Consider the following 14330-nt stretch of genomic DNA (forward strand, 5'->3'; position numbering starts at 1 on the left):
CCTGTTCCCATTCTTTTCAGTTTGTTCATATAAAAAAGATAATACAAGAATTGAAGGAAAATTTAAGAGCAGAATAATTATTCAGAGAGAAAAAATAAAGAAGCTAAATTCACAACATTTTTTTTTATATGAAGCAAAGATGAGTAAAAAGAAATAATGCCATGAACTTATTTCTAGGAAATATAGTTTGAAAATAAACCTAAAATAAAGGGAATGAAGTGTAACAGAAAGAAGGCTAATAAGAGATTAAATATTAGAATAAGAGAAGACAATAAATCTGCAGTGGGAGAATTTCATTATTTAGGTAATTTAGTAAAATTGCATAGGATAGACAAAATAATCAAGAAATCTAGGAAGATGGGAGACTTAAATTTTATTTAAATCTTTCTGTTTTATTTTTGGTAAAGGATTACAAGCCAAGTGGTAGATCATCGGTAGTCAAAGTAAAACTACAAGATAGTTGCTATGCAGTGCAGTCCCAACAAGTCCATGTGAAAGTTGGCCTAACAGAAATACATTGGTGTTGCAACTGCACACAAGTCATTTCATAAGAAGTAGTCTCATCCCATATAAATTGAAATCAGTTCAAAAGTTATTGGCCACGGATTGTGGAAAGAGAATTCAATACTGTAAATGTTTTCAACAGTTTTTAGTGGACAATTCTGAAAATATTTTGGACTGTTTCTATACCAATGAGGCACGGTTCCATTTATTAGGGTATGTGCACACATCGAATTCACATTTATTACCTACCAACAATCCATATGCCACACGACATTCCTCTACATTATCAAAAGATTACAGTATCCAGAAGAATAGTCAGCACAGTATTCTTTACAGAAACAATAAATTCTGCTTGTAGTGAAATCATTCATCAGTTCATGGAAGTGCTAAACAAGGATGAATTAATAATGTTTGATTTCAACAAGACCGCAGATACAGCCAGGCAGTCTATGTAGTAGATTGTTAAAAAACAATCTTTAAATATTTTTCCCAATTATTGTTTTTATAGTTTGCAAATTGTATTATTGGTTATAAATATCCATTTATTTTATGTTCAAATACAATAAATTACAAAAAGTTTTTATAATTTTAAAGTAACATCACATTATATGCATTCGTTATTATTATAATGTTGGAGTTAATGTGATGCAAGGAAAAATGTTATACCTTAATTTCTAGATTAAATGCTATTATGCGCTGACCCGACTAATATTGCTACTTAAGTATGAAGAAGGGTTTAATTGAAAGTTGGTATGTTTTTATAGATAATAGGGCATGAATATGCCTGCACTCTTTTTTTAAGTATTTTACAAAAAAATATTTTTTATATCATTAAATCGCCTAATATTTTAAAAACTGAAATTACTTATGAACACTAGCACAACGTTAAAAAACAAATCAGCTGGATTGTTTCAAAAAGGCTGTACTGTTTCTTCTGCTGATGTATGGATTTGTTTACAATATTATTAATGAAGGAAATAAACTATTGTATGTAAAAAACAAGAATAATATTGACAGAACAAGGATTTAATGACTTTTAATACTCAGAAACTTTGATGCTAGGGGAATCAAGTTAAATAAATTACAATTTTACTTTAAATACCATAAAATTAAAAAAAAATAGTTCATGTTCGTTTTTATGAATATATTAGTATATATGGTGCGTATATATGCTGTAATTTTTAAACCTTAATTCAAAATAAATTTTTTTTACAATAAAAAGAGAATAGAATATGTAGCGGTAAAATATACATATTAACACTTTGTTTAATTCTTACTTTGCTATTGGCACCATTGATTAGCTGCCAAATGGGTTATGTTGCAGATGTATCTCAGTAGGTTATATTTCATATAATGTTTTTTTAAGCTTGTAGTATTCAAGTAAATATTATTGAGATTATTGTAAATGGATATTCAAAACTACGGGAATAACATGATTGCTAGTACAGGTCTGTTCTTATCTTGAACTGTTGATTTAGTTATAACTTCTTTTGTGGCAAACAAGTGTGCTTCAACAATATTTTTGTTATTCTGAGGTCAATAAATCTAAAATAAACTGTTTTTTTTTTTTTTTTTTAATTTTCAGATAATTACATTTGCAGCGTTGGTAGGCATAATAATCTGGTTGTGATATTGTTACGGATTTGCTTTTTTCCCCATAAAAACATTCGTCCTCTTTTAAACTTAACTTAAATGATTTTCAGCTTAATAATTTTTAAGGTTTATAGTTTTGGTTGTGGAATAAAAGAACAGAAAATTTCGAGTTTGTCTTTTTTTCCTCCAACGATGTTTTCAATTTCCTTTCATTTTTAGCCTACAAAACCATGATAAAAATCTTTCACTCAAGCTATAATTGCAATAATTTTATCAGTGTTTATACCTTGCCTCTTGTTTATTGTGAGAAGGAAGTTTCATTTATAGCAGTTTACTGTGAATGTTTTTAAAATTTGTTATTGCAAAATAAATAATTTATTTTTTAATATATTAGTGACAACATTTATCTTTTTCTAATTTATTCTGTTTTAAAAAAGTTTTCCTTTCTATGCCTAATTTTCTAATATTATAGCAGGAGCAGCAAATTTACATTATGGATAATCAGGAGTAATGTTGTATCTTCTGCTTATTTAGTTCATTTGTGCAGGAAGTAATTATATTAATAGCTTATTGCCTATTTATTTTCCATAAGTAAAGTATTTAAATAATGTTCAACATTTAGTACTCATACTCTCCATTATTGTTATATCATCGTGTACAATGACAATCTGATAAACATGCACAGTGATAAATTTGATGCGCTGATTTTTTTTTGCATCTTTTGGGCAGTTTTAAATTTACTTATTTTTCAGTTTTAATCATCTTTGATAGGTGCAGTCATTTGCCACTAATTTAATGTCAATGTAGAGAAACTGCATACTGCCATTAAATTAAGTGATTTGTTAAAATCAACAAGACTTGGGATGTTAAAATTCTATTCTTCACAATCTGGCTTCCCTGGATGCTGTTCTCCAAGCTATTACAGGTTTTTCAAACCATTTGATTGTAAGGGGTGAAAGATACTGTTCTATCCAGGACCAGCTTGATGTGCAGTACTTTTAAATTTTTAAAGTAACTGATTCTATGCGATAGTAAATTTAATGTATACCACTAAATGATAACACCAGATCAAGTCTAATTATTATTTATATTAACTGTTTTTCTACAGTTAGAAGATAAACAAAATGTAAAAAAAAAGACTACAGTTCACCAAGACGATTTTATTCCCCATCATTTCCAGAAAAACTATTGTGTGGTTCAAATCTCCAAGAAAAATTGAAAACTGTGAACTTTTCAGATAAGAAAATTCAGAAAGATCTATATTATTTTGCCTGAAGACTTAATTCCTTTTACGCACTAAACCGTTTACAATTATGATATGTAACTACAGAAAATTAATAAAGTTTGCTTAACGCTGCGGTATGGATATCGCATTTCATTTCTTTAGTAAGAAATATTCTGATACGCACATTAAAAACAGGAAATTATTCATTGAATCCATCTTGATTAGAAATCAATTGATTGAAGACTGGTTGTAAATATAAATCCAAGGCACTGATTTTAGCCATGTTTAAGTATACGTTATTTTGCCTGAAGACTTAATTCCTTTTACGCACTAAACCGTTTACAATTATGATATGTAACTATATAAAATTAATAAAGTTTGCTTAACGCTGCGGTATGGATATCACATTTCATTTCTTTAGTAAGAAATATTCTGATACGCACATTAAAAACAGGAAATTATTCATTGAATCCATCTTGATTAGAAATCAATAGATTGAAGACTGGTTGTAAATATAAATTCAAGGCACTGATTTTAGCCTTGTTTAAGTATACGTTAGTTTTTTAGTGTAGTAAAGGTGACCTAGTTTTTGCTTATAAACAAAAAGCTGTTTTTATAAAAAATGTATACCAAGAAAATGAAAAAACAATACCTAACTTGGGACTAAAATATATTAACCTCATTATTAACTCCACCTACTCAGGAACATAAATAAATAGATTTGTTTGAAATAAATTAAAAATCGGATGTTTTTTAATTTTTTCAATTTAAATATGCGATATATGGTGGTAATTGCTGAAATATTTCTGTAAGTACACCAGTTGAAATAAAAATCTACTTATCCTTCAACTGGAATTTGGATGAATGATTTGTGGTTTAATTGGATTGTTTATCTTGCACACTAAGTATACAATAAGCCACGAGGGTTTTCCTTAAGAAAGCATGTATGGAGCTATTGAGCAAGAGCAAGAGCTGATTGTCAAGGGTGGTAAGTTATTTGAATCAGTCAAGTCGTAACAAATGCAGCAAGAGATTATTTTTCTTCCAGATACTAAAGATCCACACAGATTTCCTTAAGATTACCTTAAGGAAAACTCATTTTCTTCCAGAATATGAGTAAAATATGAGAATAAATAGGTTTTTTATTTTATTGATGTACTTAGAGAAATCTTTCAGCGTATATCGCATATTTAAATTGAAAAAAAAAAACATCCAATTTTTAATTTATTTCAAACAAATTATTTATTTATGTTACTGAATAGTCTGCGTTTGCAATAACATGTCTCAGAGACGTGTAGTGTAATTTCACATAATTGGAATTAATGATTAAAAATGTTAATTTTATCTAATACAATTTTTTTACCGGGCAAAAAAAAGATACACGTTATATAAATATTAATAAAAATGTTAAACATTACAAATAAAGATTCAGTTACATTTGATTTTTTTTTCTTAGGTATTATACTTTATAAAGCATTATACAAGGCAAATAAATCTATTAGTAATAAATAACAAAAAAAAATAATTACATAGAATAGCTATAAATATTTTATAGTTTAAATTACAGGCAATAAAATTGCGATAAATTAAAGTGATTAACGAATTTTAAATGCCAGATTGATAAAAATATAAAATGACAAGGTTATTAATCCAGATCACCCTGATAGTATCATGTTGATAAAATCCTCATAGTTGACATTTCCATGGGAGTCTTCCCGACCAGCCAGCAAAATCTCCACTTCCTCATCAGTCATTTTCTCTCCCAATGTCGTCAACAAGTGTCTCAGTTCTGCTGATGATATAAACCCATTACCATCTTTATCAAAATGACGTAAGCCTTCGATAAAATAATCGGTTCTATAACCTCTTTTCGTCTCTGATATAGTTTGATAGATAAGTAGAAATGCTTTAAAACTTATTCTTTCATCTGGCTTATGCCGATGAGCAAGCTTTATGACATCTGATTCTGTTGGATTCTGCCCTAAAGCTCGCAGTACATCACCTATTTGTGATACATAAATTGTATTATCATCTTTATTTCCAAATAAATGGAATGCTTCTTGAAATTTGGCCAGTTGGTCTTCTGAAAAGGATCCCATTTTTGTTATGAAAACAATTTTTTCAATAATAACCTTTTCACAATTTTGTAGATAAAAAGATCTTGAGTTTGTTAAAATATCAAAGATCTTTTATTTTATAAGATAAATATGGCCTATTAATTTTAAATTACAATCTTTAAATTTTTTATTTAATTTGTTATAAATTACTGTTATCATTTAGGTTTTATCTTTTAATTTATATTTAACTTCTCATAAAGTTTTAGATATATAAAATTGCTTCTACCTATTGTTAAGCTTTTTCTGATACAGCTGTTCCTCAAATTTATTATATCATGTCTAACTTTCAAACTGTTTTATTGATTTTAAATTAAAAAATGATTATTAAATCTGCATTTAATGTTAATTTTTATTTTTACAAAATTTCTTTCTGTAATTTTTAAAGAAATTTAAAACTTATATTTTTATCTCCTCTTCTACAGCTGATTATTCATATGTTAATAGTGAATGTGGTAATGGGGAGAAATATAATTATTATTATTATTTACTGAAGCTTTTTTTTTAAGTTTCTGTTTAGCGAGGAAACTATTTTTAACATAAGGTTGTTTGTATGTTTTAATGCCGTGTTTATAATGTTTTATTATTGATTGCAGACACTTGAAAATGAAATTTGTGAATAATTTTACAGAGTGAGTTTTTTACTCACAAAACTTTTCACTCACAAAATATTTTTGTTCTGTTAAAACTATGAAATATATTTAGCGATTCATTTTCATTAATATTTTATAATAATTTAATGATTTTCACATTTTACAATGTAATTTATTTTCCTATTTTAAAACAAAAAAATGTTTAATAGTGTCTTATTCATAACACTCTAAGAATAGCGCTACAGATTCCACAAACTTAAAACTTGTACGTCCACTGTCAGTTATTTCAGTGTATTCTCTTATGTGCATAGTACGTTATGGCTATGAAATTTTAGTTTTAGGAAAATATAATGTAATTAATTGTTTTGATTAAAGTTATGAGAGAATGAACATTTTTTCTTCCTTGATAAAATTGTAATGGGAAGTGTTTGAATGTTATAACTTTGTTTTGTTTTCTAATGTTATATTTGTTTCATTCCCAGCTGCATTTCATTTATACCCGTTTCTGTTAATTTTATGGTTTATCGTAACAAAATGTTTTTTTTTTAAACTATCATAATTTAAAATTAACTTAAAAGTATGTCAAAATATTCTTCCAGAAGAACTTTTGCCTGGTAAATTTATGAAATTCATCAGCGTGGTTGGTATTGAAGATTGCAGTATTGTTATTGGTATTCATGTTGAAATTTTAAGGAAATCCATTCAGTATTTCTTCACTTGTAGTATATTTGGTAGTATTTGGTCTGTGTTGTTTGTTCATTTAATGTTTTGTTTGTCAAATTTATTTTATGTAAATATCATGTTGTTCATGTATGATTGCAGCTTTGAACAACATGTTTATATTGGGTTCGTCGGTTTAATAAACTAAAACTAAAATTTTCAAGTTACGGTTATTATTTTATATTAACCTTCAGTTTCTGTGAAATATGTGAAAGTTGATTCTGTTATTCTATAAAATGTTATAAAAAAAACATTTTATAGAATTAAACTGTACTAAGCAATAGAAGAGTAATGAAGCTGTTTACTTCCTTGTATGAAGAAAAGGAAGTATTGTAATCATGGAAAATTTCGGTTTCCAGATTTCAGCGGAAATAGCCATTTTGACCACCTCTGAATCTATTTTGACTAGTTTTGGCTTGACATCTGTACGTATTTATGTATCTCGCATAACTCAAAAACAATTAGCTGTAGGATGTTGAAATTTTGAATGTTATAACTGCCAGTTGTGCACCTCCAATTTTGATTGCAATCAATTGGACAAAGGTGTCTAAAAAAAAGCCCAAAATCCAAAAAAAATTGGATTTTTAACCTTATGTTAACTGCAGTTATAAGCGCTCATTGAGAGCTTTTCAGTGATATATCATAAGTGTCAGGTGTCAGATGAATCGGTGGAATTTAGAGAAGCTTGAGAAAGAGGAGGTAAAGAAGATTTTTGAGGAGGACATCGCAAGAGGTCTGAGTAAAAAAGATAAGGTAGAAAATGTAGAAGAAGAATGGGAGAATGTTAAAAAGGAAATTCTTAAATCAGCAGAAGCGAACATAGGCGGAATAAAGAGAACTGGTAGAAAATCTTGGGTTTCAGACGATATATTGCAGCTGATGGATGAACATAGAAAATATAAGAATGCTAGTGATGAAGAAAGTAAAAGGAACTATCGGCAATTAAGAAATGCTATAAACAGGAAGTGCAAACTGGCGAAAGAAGAGTGGATTAAAGAAAAGTGTTCAGAAGTGGAAAGAGAAATGAACATTGGTAAAACAGACGGAGCATACAGGAAAGTTAAGGAAAATTTTGGGGTACATAAATTAAAATCTAATAATGTGTTAAACAAAGATGGTACACCAATATATAATACGAAAGGTAAAGTCGATAGATGGGTGGAATATATTGAAGAGTTATACGGAGGAAATGAATTAGAAAATGGTGTTATAGAGGAAGTTGAGGAGGATGAAATGGGAGAAACGATACTGACATCTGAATTTAAGAGAGCATTAAAAGATTTAAATGGCAGAAAGGCTCCTGGAATAGACGGAATACCTGTAGAATTACTGCGCAGTGCAGGTGAGGAAGCGATTGATAGATTATACAAACTGGTGTGTAATATTTATGAAAAAGGGGAATTCTTCCCCTTCCGTCAGACTTCAAAAAGTGTTATAGTCATGATACCAAAGAAAGCAGGGGCAGATAAATGTGAAGAATACAGAAGAATTAGTTTAACTAGTCATGCATCAAAAATCTTAACTAGAATTCTATACAGAAGAACTGAGAGGAGAGTGGAAGAAGTGTTAGGAGAAGGCCAATTTGGTTTCAGGAAAAGTATAGGGACAAGGGAAGGAATTTTAGGCCTCAGATTAATAGTAGAAGGAAGATTAAAGAAAAACAAACCAACATACTTGGCGTTTATAGACCTAGAAAAGGCATTCGATAACGTAGACTGGAATAAAATGTTCAGCATTTTAAAAAAATTAGGGTTCAAATACAGAGATAGAAGAACAATTGCTAACATGTACAGGAACCAAACAGCAACAGTAATAATTGAAGAACATAAGAAAGAAGCCGTAATAAGAAAGGGAGTCCGACAAGGATGTTCCCTATCTCCGTTACTTTTTAATCTTTACATGGAACTAGCAGTTAATGATGTTAAAGAACAATTTAGATTCAGAGTAACAGTACAAGGTGAAAAGATAAAGATGCTATGATTTGCTGATTATATAGTAATTCTAGCCGAGAGTAAAAAGGATTTAGAAGAAACAATGAACGGCATAGATGAAGTCCTACGCAAGAACTATCGCATGAAAAGAAACAAGAGCAAAACAAAAGTAATGAAATGTAGTAGAAATAACAAAGATGGACCACTGAATGTGAAAATAGGAGAAACGATTATGGAGGTAGAAGAATTTTGTTATTTGGGAAGTAGAATTACTAAAGATGGATGAAGCAGGAGCGATATAAAATGCCGAATAGCACAAGCGAAACGAGCCTTCAGTAAGAAATATAATTTGTTTACATCAAAAATTAATTTAAATGTCAGGAAAAGATTTTTGAAAGTATATGTTTGGAGCGTCGCTTTATATGGAAGTGAAACTTGGACGATCGGAGTATCTGAGAAGAAAAGAAATTTTTGAAATGCGGTGCTATAGGAGAATGTTAAAAATCAGACGGGTGGATAAAGTGACAAATGACGAGGTATTGCGGCAAATAGATGAAGAAAGAAGCATTTGGAAAAATATAGTTAAAAGAAGAGACAGACTTATAGGCCACATACTAAGGCATCCTAGAATAGTCGCTTTAATATTGGAAGGACAGGTAGAAGGAAAAAATTGTGTAGGCAGGCCACGTTTGGAATATGTAAAACAAATTGTTAGGGATGTAGGATGTAGAGGGTATTTGAAATGAAACGACTAGCACTAGATAGGAAATCTTGGAGAGCTGCATCAAACCAGTCAAATGACTGAAGACAAAATAAAAAATAATAAGTGGCACTTATTTTCATTGGTTGCAGAGTTATAGCCAAATAAAATTTTTTTGATCTTACAAGGGGAAGACTCATCGGTTTGAATGTGACTTAATCTCCTTTTTTTTAAATTTAAATATATTGATTTATTAATAATTATTATTGTAAAAAAAATTACAATAAATAATAATTCAATAATAATAATTTTAAAAAATATAAGAAGTTATTTATGAAATAAAATTTTATATACTTTTAATTTAAAAAAATGTGTATATGTAATTTAATAAACATAAAAGGAAGTCATGTGATGTCCACATCAGATTTTTTTCATAAGCCAAAGAATTGTATTGTCATGTTTGTTTGGTTTGATAAGAAGTAAATCTTGTTTTCAGCGAAAGTTGCACATTCATTAATATCAAGACATGATAAGTTAAAAGTTTTTTACCGATTATACACAATAATTTATAATTAACTAAAAATACTGTAAGAAATAATTTAATCAATAATTAAATGGCGTGGGGGGATTAAGTGTAATACAAAAATGCCAATCGCTTTCAATTGAAAAGAGATAGTCAAATAAAACAATTATAGCATAAAAGTACACTTTTATTTGCCACAAAAACTTTTAATTACTTTTCCCCACAGTTGCCATTTTCATCTACACATTTCTTCTAACAGTGAACCAGTTTTCTCATTCCATCAATGAAGAAACCTGGCAGTCTTTAGTTATTGATCCATTTTCTCACTGTGTACTTAGTTGATCATCTGTAGTGAAACAAATACTTTAGTACTCTGCCATTGTCTCTCATTACAGTATTGAAGTCATCCTTGTCACAATAACATTTAAGAAGCAGTTTTCTGTTTTTGTTGAAAATTTTCAATTTCCTGTTTTGCTCTTTTACATCATGTCATCCATGTAAATAGATTTTACTGAATCCCAGTTGTGCAATATTGTGTCCTCACTAGTTCTTTCAATATGCCTGTCTGGGCGGTAATGCATTATTGTTTGATGCGTAAGTCATTTTGAATCTGTTTTTGATGCCTCTTATCAGTCACATACTAGCTGACTACTAAAACATTTATCCTCGATTTTTGCTGCACCAGCTTCTGATGCACAATATTTTATCTTCTGGACCACCTACTCACAGTATTTCAGTTAATGGTTTTTCATCGCCACAAAAAGGTTTTTAGAACATCATGAATGTCGCTAGTGTTCACTTTTCCGTTGTTAAAAGTCCAGTCACTGCAAGTTGTTTTAAATACATTGATATAGCACTTGACTCCATAACAGTAGCGATCGACAGAAGGTGAGCATGGATCAGTGAGTGTTAGTAATATGGGAATGAAACTACAAGATAGCATATCTGTGTTCATAAATCTTTTGTAATTTTTTTAAGTCGTTTAACAATTAAACAATTTTGGTTTTTAATACAGATTCAAGTGAAGATGGAATGTCAAATGAAGAAGTTGAAGATGATAGAACTCAGTTACTACACTATAGTCCCAATCCACCGATGGGAATGCTTGATAGCGGCGATGAAGGCTACCCACAAGATGAAACGGCTAGTTATTCATCACAAGGTTCAAACTTTTCATCGCATTGTTCAAACTTTTCATCCTCACCATCTGTCTATTCATCAGCTGGATCGAATTATGTTTCTTCATACAGCCATTCGCAGCCTAATATGTATGAACCGTCAAGCTATCACAACTCATCATCAGTATCGCTTAAAAGAAAAGCAGATCATGTAGATAGTGATGTTCCAAGCGATGAGTACGGTAGTTTTGATGATGCAGTAAGCAGTATTAGTAATAGCAGTAGCATTGTTAGTAGTAAAAAGAAAAGTAAGAAGTATGATTTCGATTCGTGTGCTAGAGAAGTTGAACCAAATTTTAATGTTGATCCTAAAGCTCAAGCGATGATGGTAAGTAATAATGTTTTATCAGTTATCATTCTATCTTAATTTATTAAGAAGGAAATCAGATTTATAGTTATTGATTATTGGAGAGGATTAGGAAGCCCAGCTTGCTGGTAACACTTGAGCCATTTACCCTTGAACAACAAGCCACTAATCTAAATTGTTAGAGAATAAATCATTTTCTTTAAAATTGTGAGATGGTTCATAGACAGCTTTCTATACCAATAGCAAGAATGCACTTGTTCTTCAATTCCTGGCATCCCCAGCAGGGAAACTAGCAGGGTCAGACCTGCACCTATAGAACAGACAATAAATGGAAAGAAAACAAGATTAAGAAAAAGGGGTGGGTGGCAAAAAAAGGATTGTGGTAGTATGCTGCTGCCTTCTCCAGGACCCTAAGTTTAGAGTTAAGCAGGTATTTAAATAGTCTGATAGTATTTACCTAATTAAAATTTCTTTGATTTCAATCTTTTAAAATCCCTGGATCAAGATATTGAAGTTAACTTATTTCTGATGATTATTAATTGTATCGTAGGACAACCGTGTCTAACAAATTTTTTTTTCAGTATAAGAAAAACCCAGAAATATAAACACCTGAAAATTAAGTAATAAATTTGATTATCTTCCCTGTTGACACTCGCTACCATCCTTTTCACTTAATATGATAGCCCTGGTATTGCCAATTTTTTATAATTATAATTTTTTCACATTTTAAGAATTTAATATAAATTGTGCTAATTTCATAATGGCAAGTATAAAAATCAACCTCAAAATAGAGGTGGTGGTATAGGGCATGCATATATGCCAGTGTTTCATCATCATAGTATATTCTGAGAACATAAAACTGTGCACAGAAAAGTATATATGTGGGTATGTTTGTTTTATCTATAAATAGAAAGCGCAAGCAAGGTAATTATGAATTTATTTTCAAAATATTCAAATGAATATGTAAGTAGATCTGCATAGAATAGAAAGATGGTTTAATCCAAAAAAAGTAAATATATATATTTGCTAAAATGTGTCAAAAATCCATACAGAAAATCATTCTTTTACAATAAAGAAAATGAACACACAAACCTATGTATATATTATGAAGTGGAAATTGTACTGTGGGCTCAGTAGGAAAATAAACATGCTAGATAAACATGCAAAGGACTGCGCAGTTATATATGATACAGAAGTGGCAGTCACCACATGCATAACTTTTCATATAGATCTGTTTATAAATGCTTTATCATCTCTGTTATGTTATAAAATATTAATTATTTTTTACATAAAAAAATTATATTTATGTTACAGAAAAAGATGGGTTACAAAAAAGGAACTGGTCTAGGTAGAAATCAACAAGGTATAACAGCACCTATTGAAGCATCAAAACAAAGAGGGAGACATGGAATTGGTCACGCTGCTAAACAGTTGGAGCCTGCTGATTTAGTTTGGGATAACAAGTATGAGGTACACTTTATAAGATCTGATTGATGTTTTATTTTTTATTAATCTTAAATACATAAAATTATTAGATTAAAATGATTGAGAGTTAATTGTAAATTAATTGATATGAAACTTATAATTGATATTGAGACTTAGGTGTTATTCAGTTGGAACCGATTAATGACTTTTGTCACTATTGTTTTAGCACTTAAGATGTCACGCCTAAAGTTTATTTTGGACATGTGTGTGATGCGGCCTTGCGTTGTAAATTTAAATATGCGTTGTAATTTCTGGCAAATCTTGGACTATGATAATGAAGTTTTAGACTGGATGTTTCTATTTTTGTGTCATGTTGGTCTTGCACATAAAATTTGATATTGTTGTGTATAATTTTTATATTGGAAAAATTTTTAATGTGTCTGGTTTTGCTTTAATTTATATTTTTTTTGATTTTGTTAAATCCGCCCCTCTTGGATTTTGTTAAATTCTGTCTTGTAAATTTTATATTTATGTTGTAATTTTATATTCTATGTAAATTTTATGTTGTTTTTTGTTTTATTATTGTGTTTCTTTTAAATAATTCTATTGTATTGTTACGATTCCAACTGTGATACTTTTATTTTATTTTAGTTTTTATATTAGTTCTTAGTTTCCTGTAAGCCTAGAAGCGGCCCTTTACACCCCTCTCAGACGTTGTAAAATTCTCTTATTTTTAGTTAAATTGTATATTATTATTATTATGGTTTTACGGCCAACATGGGACCACTTAAGTCAATTTTAGTTGGATCTTTTCTGAGAAAAGCGTGTTATTTTACTCTTCCGAGCTGCCCAGTATTTCTTCATCCGTTCAGATCTTGCTTTCTTTTCTTCATCCGTAAACACTCTCTTCGTTGTATTTTGTCATTTGTCTGTCTTTTGTTTAAATCTAATGCTTCTGTCTTTTAGCTTTGTAATTTTTCCAGTTTTATTCAGTTTTTCAGGTCAGTCAGGGAAATTACCAATTCTTTCATATCTTCTCTAATTTCTTTGATCCATCTTACTTCTAGCTTTTGGAACCAGAGCTTTTCAATGATATTTCTTGACAGTCTTGTTTCCGGTGTCCTTATGAGATGACCAAAGAAAGAGATTCTTTTTTTCCGCATAGTATCAGTAACAGGCTCTATTTCTCGATACACCACCTTATTTGGCACAATCCACCATCGGCCTTCTTTTTGGTGTTTTTTACCGATACATGTTCTGACAATTCTCCTCTCTACTTAGTCTATGTAGTTTTCCGGATTAGTTTTATCCCCTTTTTTATGTAATGGATGAATGAGGGCTGTGGTCCAGTGTTCTAGAAGTTTTTCTTTGTTCCATATTTTCATGAGGCATAGATGTAGGGAAGTTTTGATTGAATAAACTGATGAGTGTTTCCAGAGTTCTGTGAAAAGCTGGTCTTCTCCGCTTGCTTTGTAGTTTTTTATTTCATTTAAGGCTGCGAGAACTTCTTGAATTGT

General features: G+C 29.9%; 2 protein-coding genes across 2 annotated transcripts in view; one reads left to right on the forward strand and one right to left on the reverse strand.

The window, feature by feature from the left end:
- Window positions 1–1813: 1813 nt before the first annotated feature.
- Window positions 1814–14330, forward strand: part of Cmtr1 (Cap methyltransferase 1) — a 105267-nt gene continuing 92750 nt past the window's right edge. Inside the window, exons 1-3 of the mRNA XM_075367888.1 lie at window positions 1814–1952; window positions 10919–11409; window positions 12703–12858. Coding sequence (XP_075224003.1) covers window positions 1910–1952; window positions 10919–11409; window positions 12703–12858 — 690 coding nt within the window. The 5' untranslated portion in view covers window positions 1814–1909. The remainder of the gene's footprint in view (window positions 1953–10918; window positions 11410–12702; window positions 12859–14330) is intronic.
- Window positions 4978–5433, reverse strand: LOC142326674 (myosin-2 essential light chain-like). The gene has a single exon (XM_075369292.1). The coding sequence runs from the start codon at window positions 5419–5421 to the stop codon at window positions 4978–4980; it is 444 nt and encodes a 147-aa protein (XP_075225407.1). The 5' UTR covers window positions 5422–5433.

Source organism: Lycorma delicatula, chromosome 6, assembly GCF_047948215.1.
Source record: "Lycorma delicatula isolate Av1 chromosome 6, ASM4794821v1, whole genome shotgun sequence".
Taxonomy (NCBI): domain Eukaryota; kingdom Metazoa; phylum Arthropoda; class Insecta; order Hemiptera; family Fulgoridae; genus Lycorma; species Lycorma delicatula.

What these genes read in the sequence shown, in the direction of transcription:
- LOC142326674 (XM_075369292.1), bottom strand. Translation starts at nt 5,421, where the DNA reads ATGGGATCCTTTTCAGAAGACCAACTGGCCAAATTTCAAGAAGCATTC.